At 39.6% G+C, this 27,739-nt stretch overlaps 1 protein-coding gene across 6 annotated transcripts in view; it reads right to left on the bottom strand.

The window, feature by feature from the left end:
* Nucleotides 1-929: 929 nt before the first annotated feature.
* The window catches only part of tmem198ab (transmembrane protein 198ab), a 40,725-nt gene continuing 13,915 nt past the window's right edge, over nt 930-27,739 (bottom strand). For 2 of the 6 annotated variants that reach the window (XM_082525435.1, XM_082525437.1), the window contains exons 2-5: nt 9,308-9,586; nt 8,625-9,206; nt 4,970-5,172; nt 930-4,061 (exon numbers count right to left, since the gene is read on the bottom strand). In XM_082525435.1, coding sequence (XP_082381561.1) covers nt 3,909-4,061; nt 4,970-5,172; nt 8,625-9,206; nt 9,308-9,464 — 1,095 coding nt within the window. In that variant the 5' untranslated portion in view covers nt 9,465-9,586 and the 3' untranslated portion in view covers nt 930-3,908. The other 4 variants (XM_082525439.1, XM_082525436.1, XM_082525438.1 and 1 more) reach the window with 4 other exon arrangements.

Genomic DNA, 27,739 nt, shown 5'->3' on the forward strand with positions numbered 1-27,739 from the left:
TGAAACCTGAAGTGTTTGCAGACAGGTTACAGTCTTCCACACAAACGCCTGGCAACCTGCTAGCAATCCAAGCAATCAGGAGGACTTCAGTGCAATCAGAAGTGCTGGTCTGTTACCATTTTATACTACTAACTAACTGCCAGGAACTTGCCCCAACAAATTACCAAATGGTCTTGGAATACCAGTTGGAATTTTCCTAGCAAGTGGTCACTGACCAGGTGACTGGCTTTAGCAACTGATTTCACAGCAACTGGCACAAGATGAAATTGGTCACAAAATTACTATGCACCAAAAACATTCCTAGCACTGCTTTGATGGCTAGCAGATTTCTACAGCTGCCCAGAATTTGTGTGGAAGTCACCCACTTGTACCCAAATACTTACCTGCTTACCAAGTAGCAGTGAAACTTGCCGCAACCATACACAAAATACATATTTTTCCATGGCAAACGGCGAGTTTCTCGTACAAAAAGAAAAAGACCCTCAGAGATTGGGTGAAATTCTCTTAAATAAACATTAACAAAAGGAAAGATCAGACATGTTTCTGCTAAAAGCAAACTATGGCACAAAATTCTGCCCATAGCAAACCACCAGCTCTGAAACCAAAGGAAAGTTCACGACCCTGATCACAGATGTACTGAGTGTGCCCGTTCAGGCTGCTCAACAGTCTGTAAAGGAGCATCCACACAGTGAGCAATTCACTCATATCTTAGGCTCCAGTTGCCTAGGTAACCCTTTAACGTATTTGCCACCCAGTCATATGTCGATCAACTGTATCTATTTTTCTTATTGGTGAGTCAGGACCTGGTTATTTTGTGTCACCAGCAGTTATTCCAACCAAGGTAGCTGTTATAGTCCCTAGTTGACAAGTTGACAAACCACTTCCTTCTGGATGCCCCCTAAGTGTTCAGATGTACGTACATTAATACAGTTGTATAGCGGCCAAAAGACATTCCTGAGGCACCAATTATAGGCCACCTTTACACATGTTAATATGACAAAAACAGAGGAGGATTGCATGATGGAGGTTGATGACAAAGACAATAGTTTGATCCACAACCTCTGATTACAGGAAGCTCCTTACAACAGATGTTCGCCCTCTTGGTCAGCGTAGAGAAACAGATCTTTCTCCTCAATTTAAATTTAAAAGGTCGAACACACCATTTTCCATAAGCATTTACCACAGTAATAGTGCAAATAGTATAGTATATAAAGGATGAGCTAAATTGTATGTGTATGCGTATCGGCACTAAAATGTACAGATGAGGAGGAGGAGAAGAATAAAAGGTGTCTGGAGATGAAGTTAAAGATCAGAAGAGCGATATGAGAGATGTTAAGGAAAAGGGCAGAAAGAAAGAAATGAGGGAGCCAACAATAGACTATGTTTCATGCCTACATGGCATTGCTTTAAAAGACCAATCATTTTACATTTTATTGTACACAGGCCCATTGGAACACATGCTTTAATGATCATAGTCATAATTCAGTTTAATAAAAGCATGGAGTTACTGGCCTACAGTGATGATTGCACTCTCCTTACAGAAAATAATTAAATAAAACAAATAAATACATCCCACTCGAAAGAAACCACTAAATGTGACTTTTAAGAAAAGAAAGTGTTTAAATATAACAATCAAATGGTAAAAAAAAGGGGAAAAAAATCCCACTTCCACCCAAAAAAGGTAGTAAGTGTTATGTTTTTTTTATGTACAAATTTCACATCGATGTACATGAAAGGGTGCAGGGTGTTCAGTGCCACACAGGATTGGGTGGACGGAGGGGTGAGATCATGCATGTCAGGTGAGAAATAGAAACACCCCCCCTCCGCACTCACGTGTCTGCTTTTCCTTTAAAAAGGCGGCAACAATAACAAAGTATTCACATTTTCACTGGTGACAAAAATGTTATGTTTTCCCAAATAAAGAAGGTCAATGCACATGATGGAAAGAGTTGCTCTAAATACAAGTTTCTATGGCCATTAGTCCATTTTGTCACTCAGACCTGTGAGCTTTGTTTACACTAGCACCTCAGCTGGGTCTGTCTACGGTGCAAACAGGCACATTTCTGAGATTTCGTTTGACAGATACCTAAACCATCACTGAGAAAACCTTTTAATTTATTATACTGGAAAATAACCAATACCTGAAACACAATCTCTCAATCAGCTCAGGTTAAATTAGGTTAAATAAAAAAAACAAACAAACAGCTATAATAACCCTGAAATATTATGTAAATGTTAAAGGAACATTAGAAAACAAAAAACCCTCAAATTTACTTATTAAATCTTTATCTGCTCTCTTTTCAAAAGTTGGTTACAGGGCAGATAAACTGTTATTTGAATCAAAAAGTCAATGCTAGCAAGCTAGGCTAATTTCCTTCCATAGTAAAGCAGGCTAACTAGTTTTTACTTAAAAAGTTGACATTAGTTAGCCTATCATGCTAACATCAATGATAATTCCCGCCATGTTTTTATTAGTGTCGTTATTTGTAATCGAGCTTTTACTTTCTTAACACTATTGTATCAGTAAATAATGACTACAGCTATGTGAGAACTGGAATAAACAAATTCTTTTTAAATTATTCATATTTAAGAAACTAAAAATGTAACATTGGCATTAATTTCTGCCACTCTTCAGTTATGTTACCTCCATTATCATACAGCTATTAAATGAAAATAAATGATTATTTTATCTGATAACATTAGTTTTCTTGATCCTGTTTCAATTATGGTAAATGAGTTGTCTAACAAATGAAATTTAATTTATGTTCACTTTTATGGCATAACAAACAAAAAAATTCAGCTATTCTGTCATTGACCATCCTCTGCCAAGTTCTACACAAAGGTAAATGGTAGAGTGAAAAAGAAATCTGTTTTACACGTGAAACTGATCTCTTAGAGAATAAGTTCAGGACACAAAATGAGCAAGATTTATATTTTCCAGCACTGAGAATCCGCAAAATCAGATCTTCTGAGGTGCCAGTGTAAATAAAACCACATTTATCCACACATCTGTGAAAACAACAAGCTCACCTCTAAAAAGTCTTTTAACCCTGCTTTTTGTAGCTCCCTGGCTACCACCCCTCACTGAATTTTTTTTTTTCCACTTTTAATGCAAGAAGAAGCCACTGGTGGGATATCTGCCAGTAACCGCTCTCCTGATGCTAAACTTTACAGTCCAAGGAGGGGCAAGGCACCCGTTTAAACAGATTCCCTGGCCTTCAGAGCAGTTGGCCGCTTGAAGTAGTGTGTCGTCCAGCACCAAGGGTGGCAAAGGGTTTTCCCCTCTTTAAATGTGACAGTTACGAAATCTTTCCTCATTTCAAAGAGGATGTATGTAGTCCGGATGGCACAGAGAGCAAATAGAGTATCTCAGTTTGCTGTGAAGGGTCATTACCTCCCCTTAAAGACAATGTTGACTGGACCTTTAATTCGACTTCCACTTGCTTCTGTAACATCAGTGGTAGAAACTATTAACAACGAATCTTCATTATTTTTGTTAGAACCTGAGGAGGGTTTGCACTGAAGCTCCAATCCCTGGTTTGAGTTGAGATGGTGGCAGACAGGTTGGGGATGAGTCCAGCAGGTTGTTTTGGGCTTCCACATCAATCTTTAAAATTGTAGCTGCGGTTTTTGTGATGTTAAGTACATGCATGCATTTGTGCGTTTGGACGATGAAAAGAGGTCAGCTAACCTCGGCACCACACTGGTGGCTCCAGCAAGAGGTTTATAATCCAAAATTTATTTAGGGAAACAGTCAAATGTGTTTGCATTTCAGGTAAATCCAGCCCTACATATTTTTTCCATCCTCTTAGGTGTGTAATGGTTTGTTCTAGCACAGGTGTGATTATAGAGACGTACATCTCTCTGGGTAAGTGGTATGTTCAGGCATCTGGGAGGTTCTGGAGTGGTTAGACCCGTAGCGAAGGTCCTGCTGCTCCAGTGAGTGGCGTTGTGGATCCACAGTCATAGCCCATCTCCACTACGGCATGGGAGCCCCCGACTAGCCGGCCTGGAAAGGGCTGTGCCTGTACCTGCCGATCTCTAAAACTCTGGATGTAGCTCTAGAAAGAACAAAAAGTTTATAAAGTTAGTCTGGTTCCTTCTTTTTATTGCCAGTCTTAGCAAATGGCAGGATAACTTCAAAATCACTACTTGCCCAATTGGTTGTCTCTAAGCTATTGAAATGTGTTGGAAATTTGATCATCTGGTTAAAACAATGTTTGACTGTGGTCACATAACCTACTGTTACCTATTTATTCTACACAATGCCTGGTTTCAGGGTCCTTGGCTGAAAAACAATCAAAATCATCTCCCTGCTTCACTATTGGTATGAGTTGTTTGCACTGATGGTGCTGTGCATTATGGCCAAAAATCTTCACTTTAGTCTGTCTAACGGACATAATACAGAAATCTTTTGGTTTGTTCAGATACTGGATCAGATTATTATTATCATGATATGTAAAGCCTCAGAATTCAAAGAGACTTTCTTTTCAGCAAAGGGTGAGCCGAGTGGAAATTCTAGTTTGCTAGCTTGCTATATTGGTTCACTAGGTAATACATGACACTTGTGTATATTTTAAAACAGAATAAATTTTAGCCATCAGTAAATCATGTAATGGACCAACAAAAAAAAATATATACAACTGATGTTTACGTTTTTCAGTGACAGCTCACAAGGGGACAGTTCGCCAGCTGGCTATAAAGTAACTTAATTAAATGGTAGATATCTGACAATGGTACTTGATCAGTCTTGTTTTTAGGATATTGATAAGCATTTAGTATATATGAATTAGGACAGTCTTGTCTACATCTTATTATTGTATAATGACCTTGAGTATAGTTATATAAGGTTTCACACTGATTTCTATTTTTTTCTAGAATTCAGTGACAGACTATTTCCTTTAAATAACTGTGCTATTTGTTTCAAGGCCAAAAATTTTCATTCAACAGTATGATTACTGGTCCTCACAGGAGAGAGGACGTCGGTATCGTAGCGGCGGATAGGGTTGGGTTTGCGGCGGTAGGCGGGCTCCGTGTGCAGTTGTTTGGATTGGTGTTGATGGTGTGAAGAGGAGCCATGTTGCTGCTTCTTCTTCTTCTTGTTGCGGTAGCGGTCATCCCGCTGGCGAATGCGCATCACCTGCATCCTCCGCTGCTGGCGGCTGATGATTACTGAGGAGAACAAAGGGAGGCTAATAAGGAAAGATGATTTTTTGTTTTTCAAAGCTAAAAACAGAGGCAATGTTGATATCTATCTATATTCTATATACTTTTCTATGTGAAAATTAGGTTCATCTTATTAAAAACTTAGGGGACCTTTACGGGTGCTCTTGAGGAACTCAGATCAGATCAGATTTGAGTTTTGAAGAGATTCTCACTTAGATGTACGACAACTTAAAAATATTCAACCCTCAAATAATTTTTTTTAAATTAATGCATTTTGTCAGAAGTGAATATAACATATACTTCTGCTGAAAACTGCTGAAGTCTAGTCAGGACATTACAAGCTGATACAGGAGTTCCATTAAAGAGCAACAAAAATCAGGCTTTTATTGTATTTGTAAATGCTGCATTTAGAACCAAATCACTGCAGAAAAGCTCCAGAGCTGCTCTAATATTTTGTGTGTAACCAGCGGATATCCAGGTTAAGACTTCCTGTTGTGTTCACCTGTCTTGGTTTATCAATTTTAAAAAGCTAAGAAAAAGTGTAACCATCCTCAGATCATTGATGTTTAAATTTCAGCATGCGTTTTCCTTTTTCCCTCTTAATAAGAGAGTTTTTACAAGCAAACAAGCAAAGCCTGCTTAAACTTGATTGGTCAGTAATACTTGGCCAGGGTTAAAGTAAAATTTGACAGGTGGGGAAATCCCAAACTCTGGCATAGCTGTCATGGACCTCGAAATAACTTATTGTTGGTTTAGCTAATTAAATTCTATATTTTACATGTCCCAAACACATTTAGTTTAGACTTCAGATGTAATAAATGAACATTAAATCATTTGTTTTGGTGTGAGATAATTCTCACATTTTAGAGTTAGCTTTATCTAATGTACAGGGTGGGCCATTTATATGAATACACCGTAATAACATGGGAATGGTTGGTGATATTAAAGTCCTGTTTGTAGCACATTAGTATATGTGAGGGGGCAAACTCCTCAAGATGGGTGGTAGGGCTGGGCCATATCATACCGTTCACCGTAATACCGGTATAATGTTGGGCAACAACAAGAAAATGAAATATGGCGATAGAATATGGGTAAAACGCGCATGCACAGTGCCTTTGTTTTCATACACACATGGCGGAAAAAGCATGGCAGCGAATGAGAAGAGCGAAAGTGGATCGTTGAATGAAACGGATGAACCAGAACTGGTTTGTAAAAATGCTGCAACTTCAGTGGTGTGGAACTGGTTTAGCTTTCATCCGTCAGATACACAACAAAGCACTATTTTTGTTAGAGCATACTAGCAGGCCGTCGTTATTACCGTGTTGTTTGGAAAAAAATACGGCACACTTAAAATCAATCCTTTGATTTTTCTGAAAATCGACAGTGCCCCTTATAATCCCGTGTGTGTGTGTATATATATATATATATATATATATATATATATATATATATATATATTAGGGGTGCAACGATATTCGTATCGATATTGAACCGTTCGATACAGTACTTTCGGTTCGGTACGCATATGTATCGAACAATACAACATTTGTAATTTATTTTATCAACTTTCCTTCTGACGATGCTGTCTGTGTTGAGCGCTCAGTGAATCTGCGTTCGACTACTCCGCCTAGGCTGCACTGTCGAGCGCAGATCCACTGAGCGCTCAACACAGACAGCATAGTCAGAAGGAAGAGCGCAGGGCACCTCCCCCACCCTCATTCAGATGTGGTGTTTGGAATTATTTTGGTTTTCATGTGACGTATGACCCTGAAGGTAAGTGAGTCATGGACTAAAGTAAAACAGTATGTTGGATGTGCCGTGCAATGCTCAATTACATGGGTGGGAACTAGTGTGTTAGCGCAGTTAGCTCGTTAACGTGTTGGCCGTCTAGCCCCATGCACGGGGCGATCGGCGGTAGCTCGTTAACGGAGATTTGCCGTGTTGTGGCGTTAAGGTCATTTCAACGAGATTAACCTGAAAGCACTAGTGGGAACACAACGAATATGACTGCACATTTACGCCGACATCATCCTAGTGCAAAGACAAAAACAACAAGCATGCTACTAACTTTAGCCGAGTCATTTAGACAGCTGTTAGCACATGATTCTCCTTATGCTGCTGAGAATATAGCCCAGAAGAAGCGGATAGTATAGCTTTTATTTTGGAAAGAGCCATTTCTCTGTAATAAACTCTCTTTTCCAAAGATGAGTGATTCCTCAATCAGATACAGGGCTTGCAATATCGCTAGCCCGACGTCCCGGAGCTAGCGATTTTTCCAGTCGGGCTACCAAAATCTATCTCTTCCCTGCCCGTCGGGCTATTGTAGGAAGGAAAAATATATGTCAATGCTTTTGCATTCTTTCAGAAATGTAGCTGGGTAATTATGTCATTGGCATCGGTGAGCCACTGTCAATATGTGACATATTGAAGTCGCGTTTGAATTTGCGCTTGTTTTTTTGCTTTCACTTTGCAATCGTGCGAACTGTGTATAGAGAGCGACAGCACTGATCTGTGAGTGATGATAATTTGTGCACCAATTCCTCTGACATCGTCTTATTAATCGTTAGCTTACTATGCAAACATGACAAGTGAAATCTCCCGCAGCTTAAACATGTGAGAGGTTGATCGTGCAGAGAATCGCTGAGCTTATGTGAGTGCGTGTAAAAGCATTTCAGTTCTGCTGAGCCAAATAAGACAGGTCGGGGTGAAGAAGTGACAGCCAAAGAAAAGCTTACCACAAAACGGAGAAGTTATGACAAATCAGACTATAAGGCAAAAAGAAAGTGCAGCTTTATGGTTTCATGGACAAAAGAATTTCTGTGGCTGCAATATGACGAGCTAAATAACCAGGGCTGCACATAAGTGGTCCGCAGGTGCGCATTCGCTGTCAAAATAAAAAACACGCACAAGGGTTAGGGTTAAATTTAAAAACTGTACTTTTGAGTTAAAATATATATTTATAATTTTAATAAATGACAAATTAAAAAGGCATGAACATTTTATTTTGTATCGAAAAAATATCGAACCGTGACACCAAAGTATCGAACCGAACCGTGAATTTTGTGTATCGTTGCACCCCTAATATATATATATATATATATATATATATATATATATATATATATATATATATATATATATATATATATATATATATAATGTATAATATACATTGCAAACCCACAACAAAAGATACATTATTGTATTTATTGCCACCATAATCTATAAGATTATATCATAATTTAAAGGTAAGATTTATATTTTGCTTTATAAATCTATATGTGCTAAATAATTAGTATATAAATCTTTTAAATAAATATACTGGAATGAACCCCCTGCTCTCCTTTAGACTCATTCCTACAGGTATGTCTTCTAGGAAGAAAAATGGTGAACTGCTACAGTCAGCAGCAAACCAGAGCCAAGCACCACAAATATACACTGGAACCAGCTTTCCTCACCCTTGGTATGGGAGTATCCTTCAGCGGTCACCTTCCACTGGACCACGACACCCAGCAGGGTGAGGGCAGGCCACACTCCGAGGACCACCCATGTCATCCAGCACACAGGCTTTCCAGACTCTGCTTTAATCCGTTCATACATGTAGAGCACAAGGGCAAAGAGCTCCACGAAGTAGTCCAAAGCCACCGTGATGACGGCTGCCCCGAACACCGCTGTAGACAGCGTTGTAAACAGACGCTGCCACTGCAGGGTGAGCACAGCAAACAGCATGCCCAGGCCAAGCAGCACGCCCAGGGGCACCCAGACAGAGCGCGGCGGGCTGTCAGAAAGCTCCTCCATGCCGACCAGGGTAGCCACGGCCACCAGCAGGCCAAGCAGCAGGCCCACCATGAAGAGGCCCACGCTCCGAACCAGCATGGTGACAAGGCCGCAGAGCGTCCCGATGCCCAGGCCAATGCCCACTGAGGCCTCCACGCTCAGCTGGGTGTCCAGCACGCGCTCCTTGTAGCAGAGCATAAAGATAACGACGGAGCCGAACATCAGGCCCGTAAGGAACATAACCGCCTTGAAGCAGCGATATCCTGAAAAAAAAAGAGCCAGAAACACATGACCTCAACAACAGGTCTTAAATAGAACAAAGAACAACTGCTGCTGCTGCATTAACATCACCTGTTCAACTCACCAAAGAAACAGTAAATGATGCCAAAGAGACAACACATCGAGCAGACAACGGAGGGAACCACTTTGTAATGCCCACGAGCGGCCTCGCAGCCGTCCATCCGATCAGGGCCCAGCTCCAGGTCAGGCTGTGCCAGCATCGTCTCCAGTGTGGTTGTCATCGTGAACAGGTAGTAGAGAAAAGGAAGGGGAAGGAGGACAAATTGAGGAGGAGAAAAGGTGATCAGGAGGGAGGTGAGGGGCAAGCGAGGTTATGGAGCACTGTCCAGGTCCATGGTTTTACCTGCGGATAGAGAAGAAGAAAAGGGATAAGGCAACAATATAAGAGTTGAAGTTAAGCACTGTAGAGCCCACCAAATGGAGGTCTGCACTAGCTGTGAAACCACCCTTAAAGGTTTTAAAACTGATATGATGCATAAATGCATTATTGAAAACAGTAATACAAACCCAAGAGGGTATGAAGATGCACAATATGCTGTGAAACTTAGCCAACACGTTTTTTTAATGGTTGTTTTCCAGCGAGTCAGTCTCAAATAGTCCTATTTTTAACAGCGTGATTTCCCAGTCTGACATATAAGTTCCATTTCTAATAGGTGTTCAAAACCCACATTGTTCACCCGAATGTCTACAACTCTGTGCTCTGTGTTGATGGCCGCTAATTCTGCATGACCCAAATCTTTCATCTGTTGGTTTACGCGTTTTGTTACCTGGAATTTTGAGTATCCTTACTTGACTTCAATCCATTTGATGTTTGTTCTGTTTCCTTTTACGACAGCCTTTTACAATCTGCTGTAGCAGGCTGCCAACTTAACTGAACAAGCTATATTTATTTATTCATGCAGCACTCTTCAGAGGCACCACAGTCTCTAAGACAGACAAAAATGTAAGCAAAGAACAGGACAGGAGATCCCTTCAGTTGAGCAAGTAACGCTGTGAGCTTGTGTTTGACAAATTTGTCATTAACCTACTTCTCTTGCAATTTCTAGTAGCTGTTTAAAGAAACTGGTTCACTGGCATGGCAAGAATTTAAAAAAAAAAAAAAAGCTGTGTGATATAAACACTCACCAGCTACTTCACCGGGCAGACCTATTTAAATAGCTAATCAGCTTCCAGCTCAGATCATCTCAAACTCAAATGGCCTCCACAGTCACTAGATCTCAGTCCAAGACAGGATTTTAGGATGTGGGGGAGAGGGAGATTATCATCTTGAATGAGCACCAACTATATGATGCCATCATTTCAACATGGAGCAAAATCTCTGAGCAATGGTTCCAGCACCTTGTTGAATCCATCCGATGAAGAATTAGAGAATCTCTGAAGATAAAAGGGAGTCCAAACCCAGAACTACTGATGTTTTCTGCCCAAACTACTTGAATTGACTGAGCTGATACAATATACATGTGCTGCAAGCAGGCTGGATCTAAGCATTCTTATCCATTCAAGCGACCTCAGCTCTGCCTGTACAACCTCTATAAGCATCCTCATACATTATCGGTTTATATTTGTTTATCTGTAACAATGCAGTGATTCATTGCGTTTCATTAAGTGATCAATCTTCCCAAAGGCTTCACCAGCCACTGCTTTGTTTACTTTCCTCGTCTGCATTCCAGTGCAGGCCTCTGTTTGAAGCTCAGGTAAATAAATTCGCCTTGCCTTTGTCCTTCTTCGCACCCGTCCTCGTTTGTTCTTTATTGTTTTCCTCTGCGTCTGACTGTGCACACCTGTCAGCAACCACCAGCCTCGACTTCCTTCTAAATCACTCTCACCTCGTCTTTCACCTCATTTCCTGCTGCCTCCATTATTCAAATCTCTGTCTGTCCTTGCCTGCTCCCTCCACGTCCCGTCTAACCTTTCATTCATGTGTTTTAGTCAATATAACTCTCACGCTAATAAAATGCTTCATAGTAGTGTTGCTAATCTAAAAGCATGCACCTATGCACAAGTCACAAACTATTTAATTCACAATACACATACAGCTGCTGTAAAAGGATGTACACATCCGTTAAACAAATCCCCTCCTCTTTCACCTCCTTCCCACGCCTCCTCTCTCCTCCGGCTGTTTTCGTCCTCTCCATCTCAGGGCAAGTTCAGTCCGGTTGTGGAAGGTTTCTGGGTCAGAGGTGCTTATGTAACTCCTGTCTGGGGAACTTTACTCTCCTATTCATGAGCTCTCCTCTCCTTTTCCTCTTGCCTGCTTTGTTTCCCTTCTCGCCTTCAGTACCTCTAGCTCCCGTCCGCTCCCTCTCGATCACCTGGTTTGGGTGCCACTCCTTTTCCCAGCCTTCCCCCACTTGCGTCATTCACTTTCCTCCCTCAGGATTTGATTAATTACCTCCCTGAGGTTATGAAGGGGTTGATAAAAAAATAAAAATAAAAAAAACATAACTGGAAGTGAAAACTGCTTTGGCATGTTTGACAAAGTGCTCAAGACTGGAGCCAAGTACTAAAACATTATTATCTCTGGCTCCTGTTGCTCTGCATTTGACCTTTGATCTCTCTCCTCGAACGGCAAAGTAATTTTGTAAAGTGTCAGAACTTTTCTGCATAACGTGGAAGCACTTTCACATTTAAGGAAATTAACTCTTGTCCTAAAAGTTTTTGCTGCAGTGCTTGGATTAGAATAAAGTTAACAAGTACAAAAAGTACAACGTATTTACAATGCAAGATGGGGAAATTACCATGAAACTGAACAAGTTACTTCAAAGTACTCACATTATAATTTATGTTCCCATTCTTGTAAAATACAAGAAGTTGTGCAATACCTAAATTTAATTACACAGGTTGTTGATCAATGGTCATGACAATTTGCATATTAATGATCAAGGAACTGACCTCACAGCCCATTGTTCATTCAGTGGGCAAGGTTTAGTTATTGTGCAAATGTACTGTTTCTGAGGTCGGAGAAACCTGCAGTCAGCTGAGACTGAAGAAGTCACTTGGATGAGTGATGAAACGTTTCTCCCACTGAAAACGTTACGTCCAAATGAACAGAATCAACTTTTGGGGTTAATTACACAGTACTTTAATATATTTACAGTATAATTATTTCTTCGTTTCTTGTCAAATAAAACTGGATTTGTTATCATCATAATTTAGTGCGAGTCACCTACACAATATTTGTATGTAAATACAATTACATTGTGATTTTAAAATAAAGTTGAATTCTATTGAATTACAAGAAAATTATACCCTTAGCCTAATTATATAGTGTCACCTACAATTATTAATTATATACTACAGTATACCCCCGTGAAGTCGCGGTTCAAAGTTCACTGCCTCAGTCTCTTGTGGATTGTTCTTGTTTGTAGAAACGCTCGCAAATTTGCAGAAACTGCAAATATCCTCCATAAATTTTTTATGGCAATATCTATTTTTCCATGCATTTTAATGCTAAATTATTGAGAATTAATTTACTAAATAAATAATACATTTAAATCAAGTAAATTCGGTTAAATGTTCTGTTCTGTCAAAAACACAGCTTGGAAAAAATGCCTTTGAGAGGCGGTAGGTTTCAAAGTAGCCTATCCTATTGCATCAGATGCAGTCCACCATTCCCACATCATAAAAGTTTACCGCGTGTAGCTATCTTGAGTGTTTCGCTTTATGTTTTCATGTTTTTTTATATGCATTTAAAGCCCTGAGATGCCACATATTTAGGGTTTAAACTATAACAATAGTTCACTTTGGGATTTTTTACTCTTTGCTTTATTAAGATGTTTTATGTTTGAGATTTGGTTCTTTTAATGTTGTTGAGTTTAAGGTTTCCCCAGTTATGTCTGCATTTGCTTTCCCTCTGTGTGTCTTGCTCCCCCTCCCTCTGTGTCTTGTCTTAGCCGTGTGTTAGTTGTTTCCATGTTTTCCTCCTTGTGTCTCATCCTTGGCTCCCCTGTCTGTCATGTGCATCCATGTGTGTTCTCACCAGCCCGTGACGTCTCTCGTCCTCTCTGTGTCGCTTGCTATCACCCCAGTTTCTCCCCAGGTCCCAGTGTCAAGCCCATGTGTCTTAGTCTGCGTCTGAGTGTGTTTCCTGTTTTATTTTGACAGTCTCTCATCTCATCGGTTCAGTGTGTTCAGTTTCGCTTCACCTGTAATATCAATTCTATTTTCCCCATGTTCACAATTGCATGTGTTCAGTATCTTAGTTTTCCCAGTTTAATTCTAGGCTACGTCCATACGTACCCGGGTATTTTTGAAAATGCAGGTTTTTCTATGCGTTTGCGCTTTTCGTCCACACGTAAACGGCGTTTTTGATCACTGAAAAATGAGATTTTTAAAAACTCCTGCCAGGGTGAATATTTTCAAAAACTCCGTTTTTGCGTTTACGCGTGGACGAGGTAAACGGAGAAAACGCAGTGTCAAAGGTGTGCGCATTTTTTGACGTCACACTGTGCGCCACGTTACTGTTTCGGTGAAATGAATTTCTACAATGGCGAACTTAGACAAAATACTGTTAATTTTACTCTCTGCAGTGTTTAAATGCTTACATATACACACACAGTTACTGTCCCTCCACACATGCGACTCAGTTCTGCTTCTATGCGCCATCTTTGTTTACGCTTTCCCACCCAGACTTATTGACTTCTGATTGGCCAACATTTCTACACGGATAGTAATATAGCGCCACCTGCTGCTTTGGCATGTTCCTAGCAGCGTTTTCCTTCGTTTTTGGCTTTTATGTGTGGACGGGATTTTTTTTCTAAACGAAAACGGAAAATCTTCGTTTTCAAAAATACCCGTGTACGTGTGGACGTAGCCCTAGTCAGTTTCCTCTGAGTTGCCTTCTGTTTTTCATTCTTCTTCGGCCTCAAATAAACTGCAAATTTTTCTTTAAGAATCCGGTTTGACTTCCTGCTTCTGCTTTGGTGTTCTCACTATTCCGAACTCCACTCCAATTTATAGGAACACATACATAAAAACCAACAACCAGAACTCCTCCTAGTCCATCACATTGCAGTGCTTTAAGTGATTCTGCCTTCAAACGCTGAGCAGGTAAACATGCTGTCCTACTCACTTTCCCGCAGGGAAGGTGTTTAAAAAAAAAAAAATGATAAAAGAAAAGGAATGGAAAGGCTGGACAAACACAGTCCACAACGCTCTCTCACCGAGCAGCTCACAGCAAAAAGCTGTAAATTAGGAGGCAGAAAAGGACAAAAAGCAAATTAGAAGAAGTAAAAAAAAACATGAGAACTGTTCCCACCTGACCACCTTATAGTCACCTGATTTTTTTATGCACAATAACTTTAGTAGGGGAGACCGGGGATAGTTGTAACGTGGATCAGTTGTAACACTTCCAATTTCTCCAATCAGGGCTAAGTTTAAAATGATGTGACTCATCCTGTGCATGCCCAATTCAGTTCTGCTATCAAATGTGAAAAATCAGCACATTTTGTCAAAAACAGACAATTTAACACCAAAAAAAGTCATTTGTATGCCAAAAAGTACGTTTTTCTACTTTATTTCAATTTCTAATAGCGTTATTTGCTTTGCAGTTAAACTCATCAAACTTAAATTATGTTATTTGTATGTCTATGGGGATATATTCTGTGTAGGTCTTTAGTGCTAATGTTTTAGCCGTTGGCTGTAATGTTAGCTAGTTCATAGCTATAGGAGTCTGGGTCAGTTGTAACAGCAACAGTCTGGGTTAGTTGTAACAATAATGCAGATGTTACAACTTACCACACTATTACTTTAACTTATATTAAACAAGTTGGGGCAATGACATCAGCAAAGAGAGGTTCACTGGTCACATTTGTATATGCGGTTAATGCCATTGGCAACACAATTCCTCCACTGTTTGTGTTCCCACACATACATTATGCAGACCACTGTGTCAGAGATGGACCAGTAGGAAGTACTGGTAGTGGAAATAAATCAGGATGGGTGCAAGAAACAGATTTCCTCATCTTTCTGAAGCACTTTGCAAACCACACCAAGGTAAGCCATGATAAAAAGTAATGGAATTGCGATGCTGGTGAACAACTACATTTTTTCAGCTTCATTGTTATGTTCAAAATTGGTGCAAGAGTTGTAGGTTATAATGCCCACTGAGCCAATGAGGCCAAACTCAAGGAAGACCAACCAAAATTAATGAAATATTCAGTTGCAGAAAATTCCATAATTTGTCTTTTTTGGGGGGGTTGGAATATGTTCAAAAGCTAGATTTCTGCATTCTGTCACACACACACAAAGCTACATAAATGGATGTAAGTGCATTCATGTGTTGAATAAACAAAGATTACATGTTAATATTTTGTTAGTACCCTTATTTCATTGTGTTACATTTCACCCCAGGATATGTTACAACTAACCCAGACTATGGGGTTAATTGTAACATTTCACTCTTTGTGTTTGAGGCCATACCATGCAATGGGTAATTGTGCTGCAGAGAAAATAGCTGCACTATTTAATAGCAGAGACATGTAAATACTTTGCATTACATTTTGAATCCACTACCTTAAAAGAGCTCCAATTTACAGACAGAAATGTCAAAAATGTTACAACTATCCCCGGTCTCCCCTACATTTAATGAAGCCATGCAAACTTTAACCTTCATACTATCAATATATTCAGACTTACTTCTTTCCTATCATTCTCAAGTCCTTATACCTTCATACGAAATTATCAGGGCAACCGCATCATCAATTTTACATCCAGTCCAAGCATCAAAACCTAAAGCCAAAATCTCATAAACTCTCAGAGCTCTTCATGTGGGAGAGGAGGCCATATCTGCCCCCCAGGCTGACCGTCTTTTCTCTCTCATTACTCACTAATATGAAAATATCGTATCAATTTTCAAAGCACAGTCTAAGGCCAGCAAACTGAGTAGCACTGCCTCATGACAGCATTAAACCCTTAATTTTATAGCAGGCATAATAATGACAGTATGTTTTCAGGTTAATGAATGATAGATGGCTAAATAAACAAGTTCAGCCTTGCTAAAAGCGAATGCTGTTTTATTTTTGTTTTTTTGGGGGGGATTCCAGATGGGCATTTGCATTTTAATAGAACCGTAATGAAGCAGTTGCAAGGAAGAAGATGATGAATAAATGTGCAGTACAGTCCCACAAAAAAAGGGGGGAAAAAAAGGATTTCAGGCACTCATTCACGCACACACACTCCCTATGATTTTATTTTATCCCCTATTCATCCAAGCATGTCATATTAATAATAATCTTTTGGCAGAGGATTAGGGGGTCATTGCCCAGTGACCTTGCAGCCTGTGCTGTGTGTGTGTGTGTGTGTGTGTGTGTGTGTGTGTGTGTGTGTGTGTGTGTGGAAACAGATAAAGAAAATGTTTCTTTTTTTTTTTTTTAATGTGCATCATTAAATGTGATCCTCCTCTAGGAAATGGAAGAAACAAAAGGCACAACAGACCACAGACAGAGGAATTCTTCTGCTTTTGCGGGATTCAACAAAAACAACAACAACCACACCGTTCTCCTCCTCCCACCCTGCTTCCTGTGTGTCGCTATGACAACGGTGGGATGCTGACAGACAGCCGACACGGGTCCTGGTCCGAAGCCTGACCAATAGAAGAGCAGCTTAAACTGCCATAGCAACAGCAAGAGAGCCAATCAATGGCCTAGTCTATTCCCCCGAATGTGTTGCTACACATTAGTGTGTGTGTGTGTCTCCTTGTTGTGAGGATATAAATCCATTCATGCAACTACTATGAGGATTGGACTTCTGTGCTCATAATGTAAATAATTAATAGCTCTCTTAATGAGATCTGAGTATAATCTGAGTATTCGGGATATAAGTGTGCATCAGTGTAACATCCTCTGAATTATAAATAATTATAAATACAATACTCCAGGATGAGCAGCCTCAGTGAACCCAAATGGATTTTTTTGTGTTTTGTCTGTGAAAAATACACAGACAGGTGAAATTGTAGGATTAAAAATGGATGCATCTCGCCAATCTTCAGATATTAGTTTACTTGGGCCCTTGGTGGACAACACAGCCTCAGTTGCCTCAGTTAAAGTCAGAGTTCATGATTCGGGTGCCAAAAATAATAATGTAAAATAATAATAATAATAATAATTTATCAACAGTAAGAAGGAGACTGGGCAAAAGTGTCCTCCATGGGAGAGTTCAACGCTGTTGTTTCTGTCTTGGATGCAGGTTGCCCTCGTGCTCCTTTCCTTTCATGCAATGAAAGTAAAGGTGAGCCATCTCAGTAGGACATTACATTACCGTGTTACCAAAAAATGTAATGTGATTACACTAATATGTTACTCTGGAACACGTCACATCTAACACTGGTGCTAGGTGAAGAGTGAAGTGCTTTATAAACTCCAATGTATTTACCTTGGCCTAAAGTAGGAGAGGGTAGGAACAGCAGACTAACCTTAAACTTCATCGTGTAGTTTTGGTTAGTTGCATGAGTTACCCGGCATAACAAACATATTTTTAGATAATAAATGTGACTTACATGTAGTCAAAATCAAAACCTGAAAGAAAACTGCCGTTTCTTAAGATTAAAAAAAAATTAAAATTGTGAAATTTAGAGAGATCTAACAGTTACTGGGAGTAACAAATGTGCAAACGTTGGCGCTCGTATCCACTTTTAGAAAGACTGTTTCAGTTATCTGCTGCACTAAATATGCGCATAGGTGATGCCTACAGTCTCATAGTTCGTGATGTTTTCAAACCTAGATTTTTCTGGGTATGTGATGTGAGTGTGCATGTTTTTTTTTTGTTTTGTTTTTTAAACATAAGTAAAAATAATTATATAACACCCTCCACACTGCACCGGTCCCCGTGCTTCTCCATTGTTTTTTAAATGCGGCTCAAGTAGGGCTGATGTTATTCTCTCGCTCTCTGAAGCCTGATGTGAATTCACTGTTCACTGTTCAGTGAATTCACACTGAACATATGGCCTGCTCAGGCCCTACTCGTCTGCATTTAATGAAAAACTTCTGTAACCTTTTGTTGCGCAGCGAGCGGGTCGATCCATTAGCCGTGTTAGGAGGACAAAAAGAAACACGTAAAAGTCCCCAAACAGAGAAATCAATCCCTGCTTTAAACAAGCTGGGTTTTTTTTTTTTTAAAAAAACAACCAAACAAAAAAAATAACAAAGCTGTTTGTTAATCAGTGAGTTAGAGGCTCGATTCGTTCCCTACGCTGACATCATCAGTCTGAACTCGAAGCCTCCTCATGAATAAAGAAACCATGGCTATTAATAAACAGCCTGGCTGAGAAATGCTTGCTGCAAGCACTTATGCTACAGCTCAGCTTCTTTTCTTTCTACATTTAAAAGAAAGAAAAAAAAAGATTCTGGGTCATTACCTGCCGCTTTTCCTGCAAGAATAATGTGACCAAACTGATGTTTTTCAGTGTTTTAGACACGGCACACTGACCGTTTCACAGCAGGCTTATGCAAAAGCCATCAGGTGAAATTCTATAAAGCGCGAGACATCGTTTTGGTCTTGGTGGAGGATGAATGCTTCTGGGTGCGCATACAGTCAGGTCTCAAGTATTTGGACGATGACACGTGTTTATAGTTTTACTTCTGATCACCACCACAGAGGATTTTAAACCAGACGATCAAGAACGATTGCTGGGACAGTTTCACTGCACTGAGAGCTCCTTAAATGAAAATAACTAAAAGGTAGCCATGATCTGCAAATATCTGAGCTTTGTTTGAGAGAATTATATTAATAACTACAAGTTTCTTCCCAGCACTTGGTACTGAGACTGAAACGCAAAAACTGGTTGTTTGTTGGTAACGCGCCTCCAAACTGTTTGCTGTAGAAAATAGGCCTGTACTACAAAGCAGGACTTTGGCTTATCCAGGTAAGTACAAGGTTAACTCTGGGCTTTCTGTACTACAAAGGTGCATCACTTCTCACTGCTGTACAAAGCCATGGTAATCTAACCTGCTCCTGAGCAGATCATGCTTGAGATTAGAGATCAGCAGGTATAAAATCACCACCTACTGACCAATCAGCTCTCTGGAAAATAATGGCACCATTCCTGAAAGGTCCCTCAGACTCCTGTGTTTGGATACTAGGAGGGTTTAAAGTTTTCGTCTTTCCTGGTCTCTCTGTTGCACCATCCTTTTTCCCTGCTGCTACTCCTTTGCTCATCTTTCTAACTGCTAGCTTAATTTCCTTCATGCTATTAACTTAAGAAGGGACGTTCTGTGTACTGTAGCCAATTGAGCTGCTAGCCTAGTCTCTTTCACATTTCTGGTGCTTTGTCTATTTTGTTTAAGTTTGTTTAGAATGAAGGTTAGCAACTTCAAACTCAGGTGTGGCATCCTCTTTATATGTTGCAGTTATCAAGATTATCTATTGCCTGTTTAGGTAACTTCCTTGACCTCACCAATCCTTTAATATCCCAGCTGGAGAAGAAGAGTCAAAGCTTTATTACCAATGCGCATTGAGAGATCTCATTACATGCAGCTACAGCAAGCATCAGGTGGCTCTATGTCAGCCTATGTTTGAAGGACATTGCAGCTGAGAATAAAGAATCAAAACTAAAACTGTCTTTTAAACATTAATTTAATTACATACTGAATTATAGACCATCAGACTCTCTCTAGTCTTAATGATGGAACTGTGATATTGATCGTCTGTCAACTCACGCAGATGGCAATTATTCCGGATTTCTTTCCTGACTACAAATCGGGTAAACTTTATTAACATAGCAACTCTTTCAGTCCTACTGAAAAAGCTCACACTTTTAATAATGCATTACTCTACAGTCCTTTTCCTCTCACACACAGGGCAGTGTTGCTTTCAGTCTATATAGCATGTTCAACATTTTTATATATTTTTCTCACATTATAATTTCACCTTCTTTTTCAGTTTAAAAAAAAGGGGGGGGGGGGGGGGGCTGGTGAGGATCCTAAATGCAGGACGCAAAGGCAGAGTTCAAAAGCAACCACTAAAAGTTCACACATGAATACAAATCAGAGGAAAAACAGAGTCCAATATATCAAGAAACAAAATCCAGGCAGCACAGGAAAAATGGCTATGATGTAACAAGGAGCAACAAGAGACCGAGGAAATGCATATACAGCGAGACACGCAAGGCAATCAGGGGGAAGTGGAAACACCTGGGGAACCAGACACAGCTGAAGAAATCAAAGACACAGGAAGTAAAGCTCAAAGCAAGGACTCAAAAAAATAAGACAGAGAGACTCCTAACACAGAGGCCTCGACATAACCGCAAGATACGAGAAGACACCAGGGAGGCTAGGCCAAACCAAAGAATCAAATATTAATAACCAATTTACCATCCAGAATACCACGTAACAAGATCACCAGCTGAGGATCTTAAAGAGTAACAAGGAAACTCAAAGTAAAATTCAGAAAACTTCAAACATAACAAGACCCACAGACAGTAAAAGCGGCACGCCGAGATTAGATGCTACCGCACCAACGGGAGAAACGTCGCGCGCCTGGTCGGACCTGTTGTTATTGATGCCTGCTCTGTTCTGTGAGGGGATGTCCTGCGACAGAGCCTTCACAAATATAAACGTCTGCAGATGGAAATAAAAATGCTCTTGATTGGAACATTTAAGCAGGAGATGTTATTTATGACGCCAAAACCTCAACCTCAGATCCAGTTAGCAGGCTGCACGCTGTTGTGACACTGACTAAAGTTAAACTAGCCTAACCTGGATTCACTGACCTAAGTTCAGCTGTTTACAGATTTTTCTTTTCTTTTATTTTTAAAGGGAGTCTGTTGTCAGAAGATTAAAGAGGAGGAGACGGGATTCATGCTGTACTCATGCATCTTAATGAACTCTGAGACAGAAAAGTCTGCAGGGATGAACCTTAAGAAGAAATAAAGCTTTTTAGCTTTTAGCCGATTGATTCATTAGAACCATTTGGTTGTAAGTGGGGGGAAAAAAACATCCAGTACTTTGTCTGACATTGAAGGATTTCAAAGAATCTAACACACTTGACATTGATTTTATGTGATTTTCTGTCTTCCTCGCCTCATTTTCCTGTCGGTTTTCTCTCACTACCTCAGTACACAGAGGGTTGTGTAGGTTTCATAACTCTGACTCATAAAATCTGCTCATGTTGTGCTGATTTAAAAATACTTCTGTTGTTTTCCCACCTCTGACTATCTGTGCCCGCTTCATTGTTACTGGTTCATACCTGGATGTCAGCAGCGCGTTCACGTACGTGTGTTTGTTTGCACTCATTGACACACTCGGCTTTGTTAATCCCCTCGGGCGAGGTCTCCAAGCCTGTCAGAAGGCTGGGCTTCACCCAATAAGAAACCAGAAACCCAGATGACCTCAGCAGTGCCTGCTTAGCCATATGTTTACAGCGTGCAGCTATAGTGGCCTTACTGCATTAATCCAGTGTTTTAAAGAGCTGGACTGCTGGAGTGAGAGATCACTATGCTTTCAGTGACAGTGAGATACAGATAAGTCCTGATAATGAGGCTTTTTCTTTTAAATCTCACATTATTAGCTGCGGTTTTCAGCTGGATGAACTAAGTATTTATTTGTTTATTTTAAACAGAAACTCACTTCATCACTTGATCCAGACTAGAAAGACTTAAGGGCCTAAAGTTTAATATATTAATGTTATCATTAAAAATTAGATGTTTTATTTTTTACTGAGGCTTCACACGTGACGTCATGCTAACAAATTATTTTGGTTGCCTGTAGTTTTCATGTTTGTCTGCAAATACTCACTAACTACTAGCCAAGTGGTGGCAAAACTCATTATAGTGCAATGAAAACTGAAAATGGAGATGGTTCACCTCCAAAATAAAAGTTGTGCCCCCGCACTGCGAGTTTCAAAAGGCGCAACTTTTATTCTGAAGGTGAACCGTCTCAATTTCCAGTTTGTTTTTCACAGTTTCACTACAGCTCAGAAAGTAGCTGGGCAGTATTTACAGTTAAGTCCACCACTTCTAGTCAAACTACAGCTACAAAATTATGCTAGCAACCAATGGAGTCGCCCTACAACTGCCATCAAGGCCCTAGAGTCTGGTCTGTAACCATCACTTCATCACCATGACCTCGCCTGATTCTATAGTGTCACATTAATTCAGTTCAATTCAGTTAAGTTCTACTTAAATAGCACCAAATCATAGCAACAGTCGCCTCAATAATACAGAGAAAACCGAAACTATAAGACAACCCTCTTATGGGGCAAGCACTTGGCAAGAGTGGGAAAGAAAAACTCAGTTTAAAAAGGAAGAAACCTCCTGTACAACCAGGCTCAGGGTAGGGAGGTCATCTGCTACGACTGGTTGGAGGGCAGAGAGACAGGAGGAAAAGACACGCTGTGGAAGGCAGTCAGAGATGATTAATAGCTAATGATTAACCGCAGATTGGTGTATAAACACTAAGTTAACATCATGTTTTCATCATCACCCTCTATGCACTTCCCGTGATTTGCTGCTAGAGGTCAGCATGTGGCTCAAACTATGTTTTGTTTTGTTTTTTTAATCCATTTACTAATATGGTTTGACTATGATCCATAATTAGCAGCTGGAGAACATGAGATTGAACTGAGCTTATCGTTGCTTCCCTCGTGATCAGAGTCAGGGCTTTTCAGAGCAGACAGTTTAGTGCCCAGGGGGAGAGGGTCTGATATTTTCAACTTTAAAGTTTCTTAAAGAGATTTTCACTCGATATCCGAGAGTGTTCTGGCTCGCCGTGGGAGAAAAATGCAGAGTATTCAAGTTCTTCTAGGGACTAAATAAGTCCTTGAAATCTTGGAGAATCCAGATGGGGATGTTTTGGAAGTCAGCTTTGTCCACAAGTATTTTTCCTGTGTGAAGTTGTAAAGACTAATCTCACTTCCCTGGTTTCATTTCAGTTGGAAATTACAACTAAAAGCAGCTCAAAGTGGTCTGTGCAACAAGACTAAAACGTCTAAAACAAAGATTTCATGTGTTTTTAACAACGTGCTTTAGTAGGAGAGGACGTTTAGAGGGTGTAAATGTCTACAAGCTCAAACAGCCGAGGTCAAACATCTAGCTTCTGTGATTTGTTTCTCAAACTTATGTCTAGAAATAGAAAGTTTCAAATGAATGTTACAAATTTTCCACTAATTTGGTGCAAAGTGGCATCAGCAGAAGAAAATGGCCTCGACATGCAAACCTTAAATGACTCCACTACATACAAATTGAATGCTTTCTTACCGCTTTATGACACAGTAAAAATCAAAGAAAAGGAACTTTTTTGTCATGTTTTCCTTCACATTTAAGATTTTCCAATTTTCCTCCACTACTCAGATTGATCTTTAACTCCACGGGTTCATGATGACATGAGATCCTTTATTCTTTTAAATATTTTAACCTTAAATATCTGGATATGAGGGAGAGAAAATTGGAATATTTTGGTGATTAGGGTCACAATAAAGGGAAATATTTACAGAGAATATCTTGGAAGATTTTGAATAACAGCAGTGTTATGTACCCATGAGACTACTGTACCTACTGGACTTGAAAATTTTCATTGTAATTCACACTCAGGTGCTCTAATGTGGCTCCAGACAAGCTAAAGAAGCTAAAAATCATTGATTCTCTGGGATAACTCTAGTGAGATGTCGCTTACAGCACGAAGACTTTCCACTGTGAACATACGGCTGCGTTAAAGTGCGACAGCAATTTTCGCACTTGAGGAACTTTACACACAAACTGCGAAAAATGACAAAATAAAAAATCTGAGTTGTTGCTGTGTCACCCAACAGCTTCCACCAACACAAAAATGACAACACACAACGTGACCGCCTGTGTCACGGTCGTGACTGACGCCAAAGCTTCAGCAATGGTGAGAAATATCACAACAACTGTTCATAGATCTGCTGCACCGGCTGGGCTTAAAATACCACGATCCAACTTCCTGTTAGCAGGAAGTGAACACACTAATGTCCAAGACAAAAGATGTTAATGTTAAAGAGAAAAGATGTTAATGTTAAAGAGAAAAGATGGTTTCTATAGCCACCATTAACCATCGACATCATAGTTTCAATAAAAGTGTGCCAGCTGTGACGTAAAGGGATGGACACAGGTGTTAATGCTCTGGATGTTTGATCCATTTCCAGATTATTCAGTGAAGAAACCTTCAAAAAGGTAAATTTTGAAGTGTCATATCACCATGTGCGGTCAGTATCTGCTCAAAATAAGTTATAGCTTATGAAATGTCTCATTTTTACCTACATTTTAACACCAGGATCCTCATCAACCCATGGTTCCTTCTGGATCAAAAAACAATTGTCTATTACAGTCAGAATGTAGCTTACGGCTGTAAAAATGGAGAAACAACATTGGTATTTCACATGTTCTATTCAACAGTTGGGACCCAAGATTTTCGACCCACCACTCTCTACCTCAATGCCTTCAACTCTGAAAATATTTATAATATCAAGTGAAGTCATGTCCTCAACTTTTTGTTTCAGTGGGTGTTTGTGTTTGTTGGTGAAGAGGGCTCCGAGAAGAGTGAGGAACCATGTGCAGAAACAGACTGAACAAGTGGAATTGCATAACACTGAATAACTAATAAAATATAATGTTTAAAGACAGTTTAAAACCCTCTAAAAGTCCACAAAATAGTTTACAGAAGTTGAAGAAATTACTTTAAAGACGTCCATGTGTTGTGTGGGTGAGATATCAACTCATGTTGAACTAGATATAAGCTGTACCTTCATGCAGTATCAATTGCTACCACAAGATGGTGCAGTAAAGTTTTTCTAACCCATATTAACCCGGGCACTACAAATAATAATAATAATAATAATAATAATGATAATAATAATAATAAAGAAAACACTGAACCTGGAGGTGAACATTTAAATTTATAGAGGGAAATTACAAAAAGTATAGAAAACTATAAATATTGTTTGAAAAACATGGATTTTTATGGTAGCAATTTATTATGAATGCAACATCAAAATGTGATTGTTTTTGTCACATTTCAGACTTGAAAAGATTTATCACCTCTAGTTATTAATCAACAATTGACTTGGATAAGAGATTTTAAAGGTCTTGGATGTGGTGATTTGTTTAAGGTCTGAAAGGAAAACACTAAAATGGGAGAGTGAAAACAAAAAGAAAGGAGAAAGAGTATAAAAGGGGGGGAAGAAAAAAAAACACAGCCGTTGCCTTCCCACCATGCTGTGTTACATAAGAGCTTCATAATGTATTACTCACTGCACTCCAACTCGTTTTAAGATCTCTTTGCATTGGTAACCATTCCTATGATTCAAAACAAGAAAACACACACACACACACACACACACACACACACACACGTACATACATATATATATGTATGTACATGTGTGTGTGTGTGTGTGTGTGTGTCTTTTCTCCTTCATATTGCTTACCCTGTTTCCTGTTTCTTTTTTAGTCTATTTATATATTCATTCATAAATTTTGTTAGTTTTTTAATATTTAAAATATGGAAGACCAAAACAGATAAACTCAGACATAAAGAAATAAAGGACTCCATAGAAATTTTATATATCATGAAATACACCAAAACTGATATTAAAAATGTATATATTATAGGCATGAATCTGTTTCTAGTATTTTCTATTTATATTTCTCCTGTATTAATTTTCCTTTTTATTTAGTTTTCAATTTATTTAGTTTAGTTAGTTACTCAGTGGTGGACCAAAACACCCAACATTTTACACTCTCAGCCTTTTGTAATAAGCACATCATCACATGACAACAGAAATTAAAGCACTGTTCATATTCAATACATCCCAAGTTTAACAACATCACTGACCTGAGGAAAATTGTCCCATCTCACGCTCTCTAGAAAACTTCTCTTCCCTCTTCGTCTGAATGCCGGTGGTTTATTGAGAAAATGAGCCTATGAAGCAGACAGACCTCTCTCTGTCTCTCGGTGTTATTCATCAGCCATCCAAGGTAACAGGCTGATGGGTGAGCTGCCAAGAACAGGCCTGTTCATGATGAGCTCAGAACGAGCTGCCAGCTTCCCGCCGCTCACAGCGGAGGACCGAGTGTGTCACCGGTTTACATGTCAGCTTCCGGGAGAGACAGAAGAGACGGAAAAGAGAGGGCGCCACTGTCAATCGTCCCACTGATAACCTAGCACTGCAGCTGCCATCCCTCTGCACATGTTAATCAATACCGGCTGGGGTTTGCTGTGGAAATGTGACCGTGCGCAGAGGAGGATGTGGCCAGTGGCAGCAGAATCATGGGGATCACAGACATACACATGGGTGACAGGCAGGTCAGATTATTAGGACCAAACAGTGCCAAGAGCAGCAGGGTGGCAAAACTCTACTTTCCAAGGGATGCCAGTCATTCCTGAGAAAAAAGCTGGAATACTAAAAATTAAAAAAAAAAAAAAAACGAGAAAAATCTAAATTAAGTTTTAATCTGGGCTATCCCAAAATAGACAACATGGACAGGACTTATAACAACATTTTACTGTAACTCTCATAACTGTAAATACTGCTCATGGGAACCAATCTTACTTTTTGAGCATTCAATTTAAGATTGAAATGTTCTCAGGATGTAGTCTAACTCCATCTTCTACTCCAAAAGATCAAACCTAAAGAAGACAGGCCTAGATTAATTTCACCATGATAATAGTTCACCATAAGCTAATTTACCAGTTACTCAACCTCTTTAAGCTTTTACTTGAGCCAGCATTCATGCCAGCATTTCAATGAGAGAATAGAAGCTAGCAAGCTAGGATAAACATCTTTTTTTAAAAAGATATGTTAGATAGCTTACACCAAGAATGAATGCGCTAGTTAGCCTAGCAAGCTAACATTAGAGCCGATTACCACCACTTTTAATTTTTGTTTCACCCGTTGTCATAAAGTCACTTTAACCCAGTTGAATAGATCAAGTGTCAGGTTCACAATATATCAATGTGTGCTCGACATACACTTATCCAATTTAAGATAGTTCATCGGGGGCATTGGTCCAGGGATAGACTGGCACACAAATCAAATCAAATCACTTTTATTGTCACATCACATGTGCAGGTACATTGGTACAGCACATGTGAGTGAAATTCTTGTGTGCGAGCTTCACAAGCAACAGAGTTGTGCAAAATACAATAATGTAAACAAGCAAAATACAAGAATGGCTACATCTGAAACTAATAAATATATGTACAATATATAATAGTATATGCATATATAATAGTATACATATACCCAGGGGTGGACCCAGCCTGTATAAGGTGTGGGGGTGCTCCTGGTACATTGTTTCATATGTACTGGTCCTGCCCTTCTCTGTACACCTTTTGGAAATCTCTTTACCATACCATGTCTGAAGTCCTGCGAACATTAAACTTTTCATTACTGCTGGCCAGGCGAGCTATACTGCTGAAGTGGAAAGACTCTCTTCCCCCCCCTCCTCCCTCACACACACAATGGCTAAAAGATATAATGTCTTGTATGGATTTAGAAAAAATTAGATATACAGTTCGTGGGTCTAAAAATACATTTTATAAACTGT

The sequence above is a fragment of the Aulonocara stuartgranti genome (assembly GCF_965226115.1).
Source record: "Aulonocara stuartgranti genome assembly, chromosome: 23".
Taxonomy (NCBI): Eukaryota; Metazoa; Chordata; class Actinopteri; order Cichliformes; family Cichlidae; genus Aulonocara; species Aulonocara stuartgranti.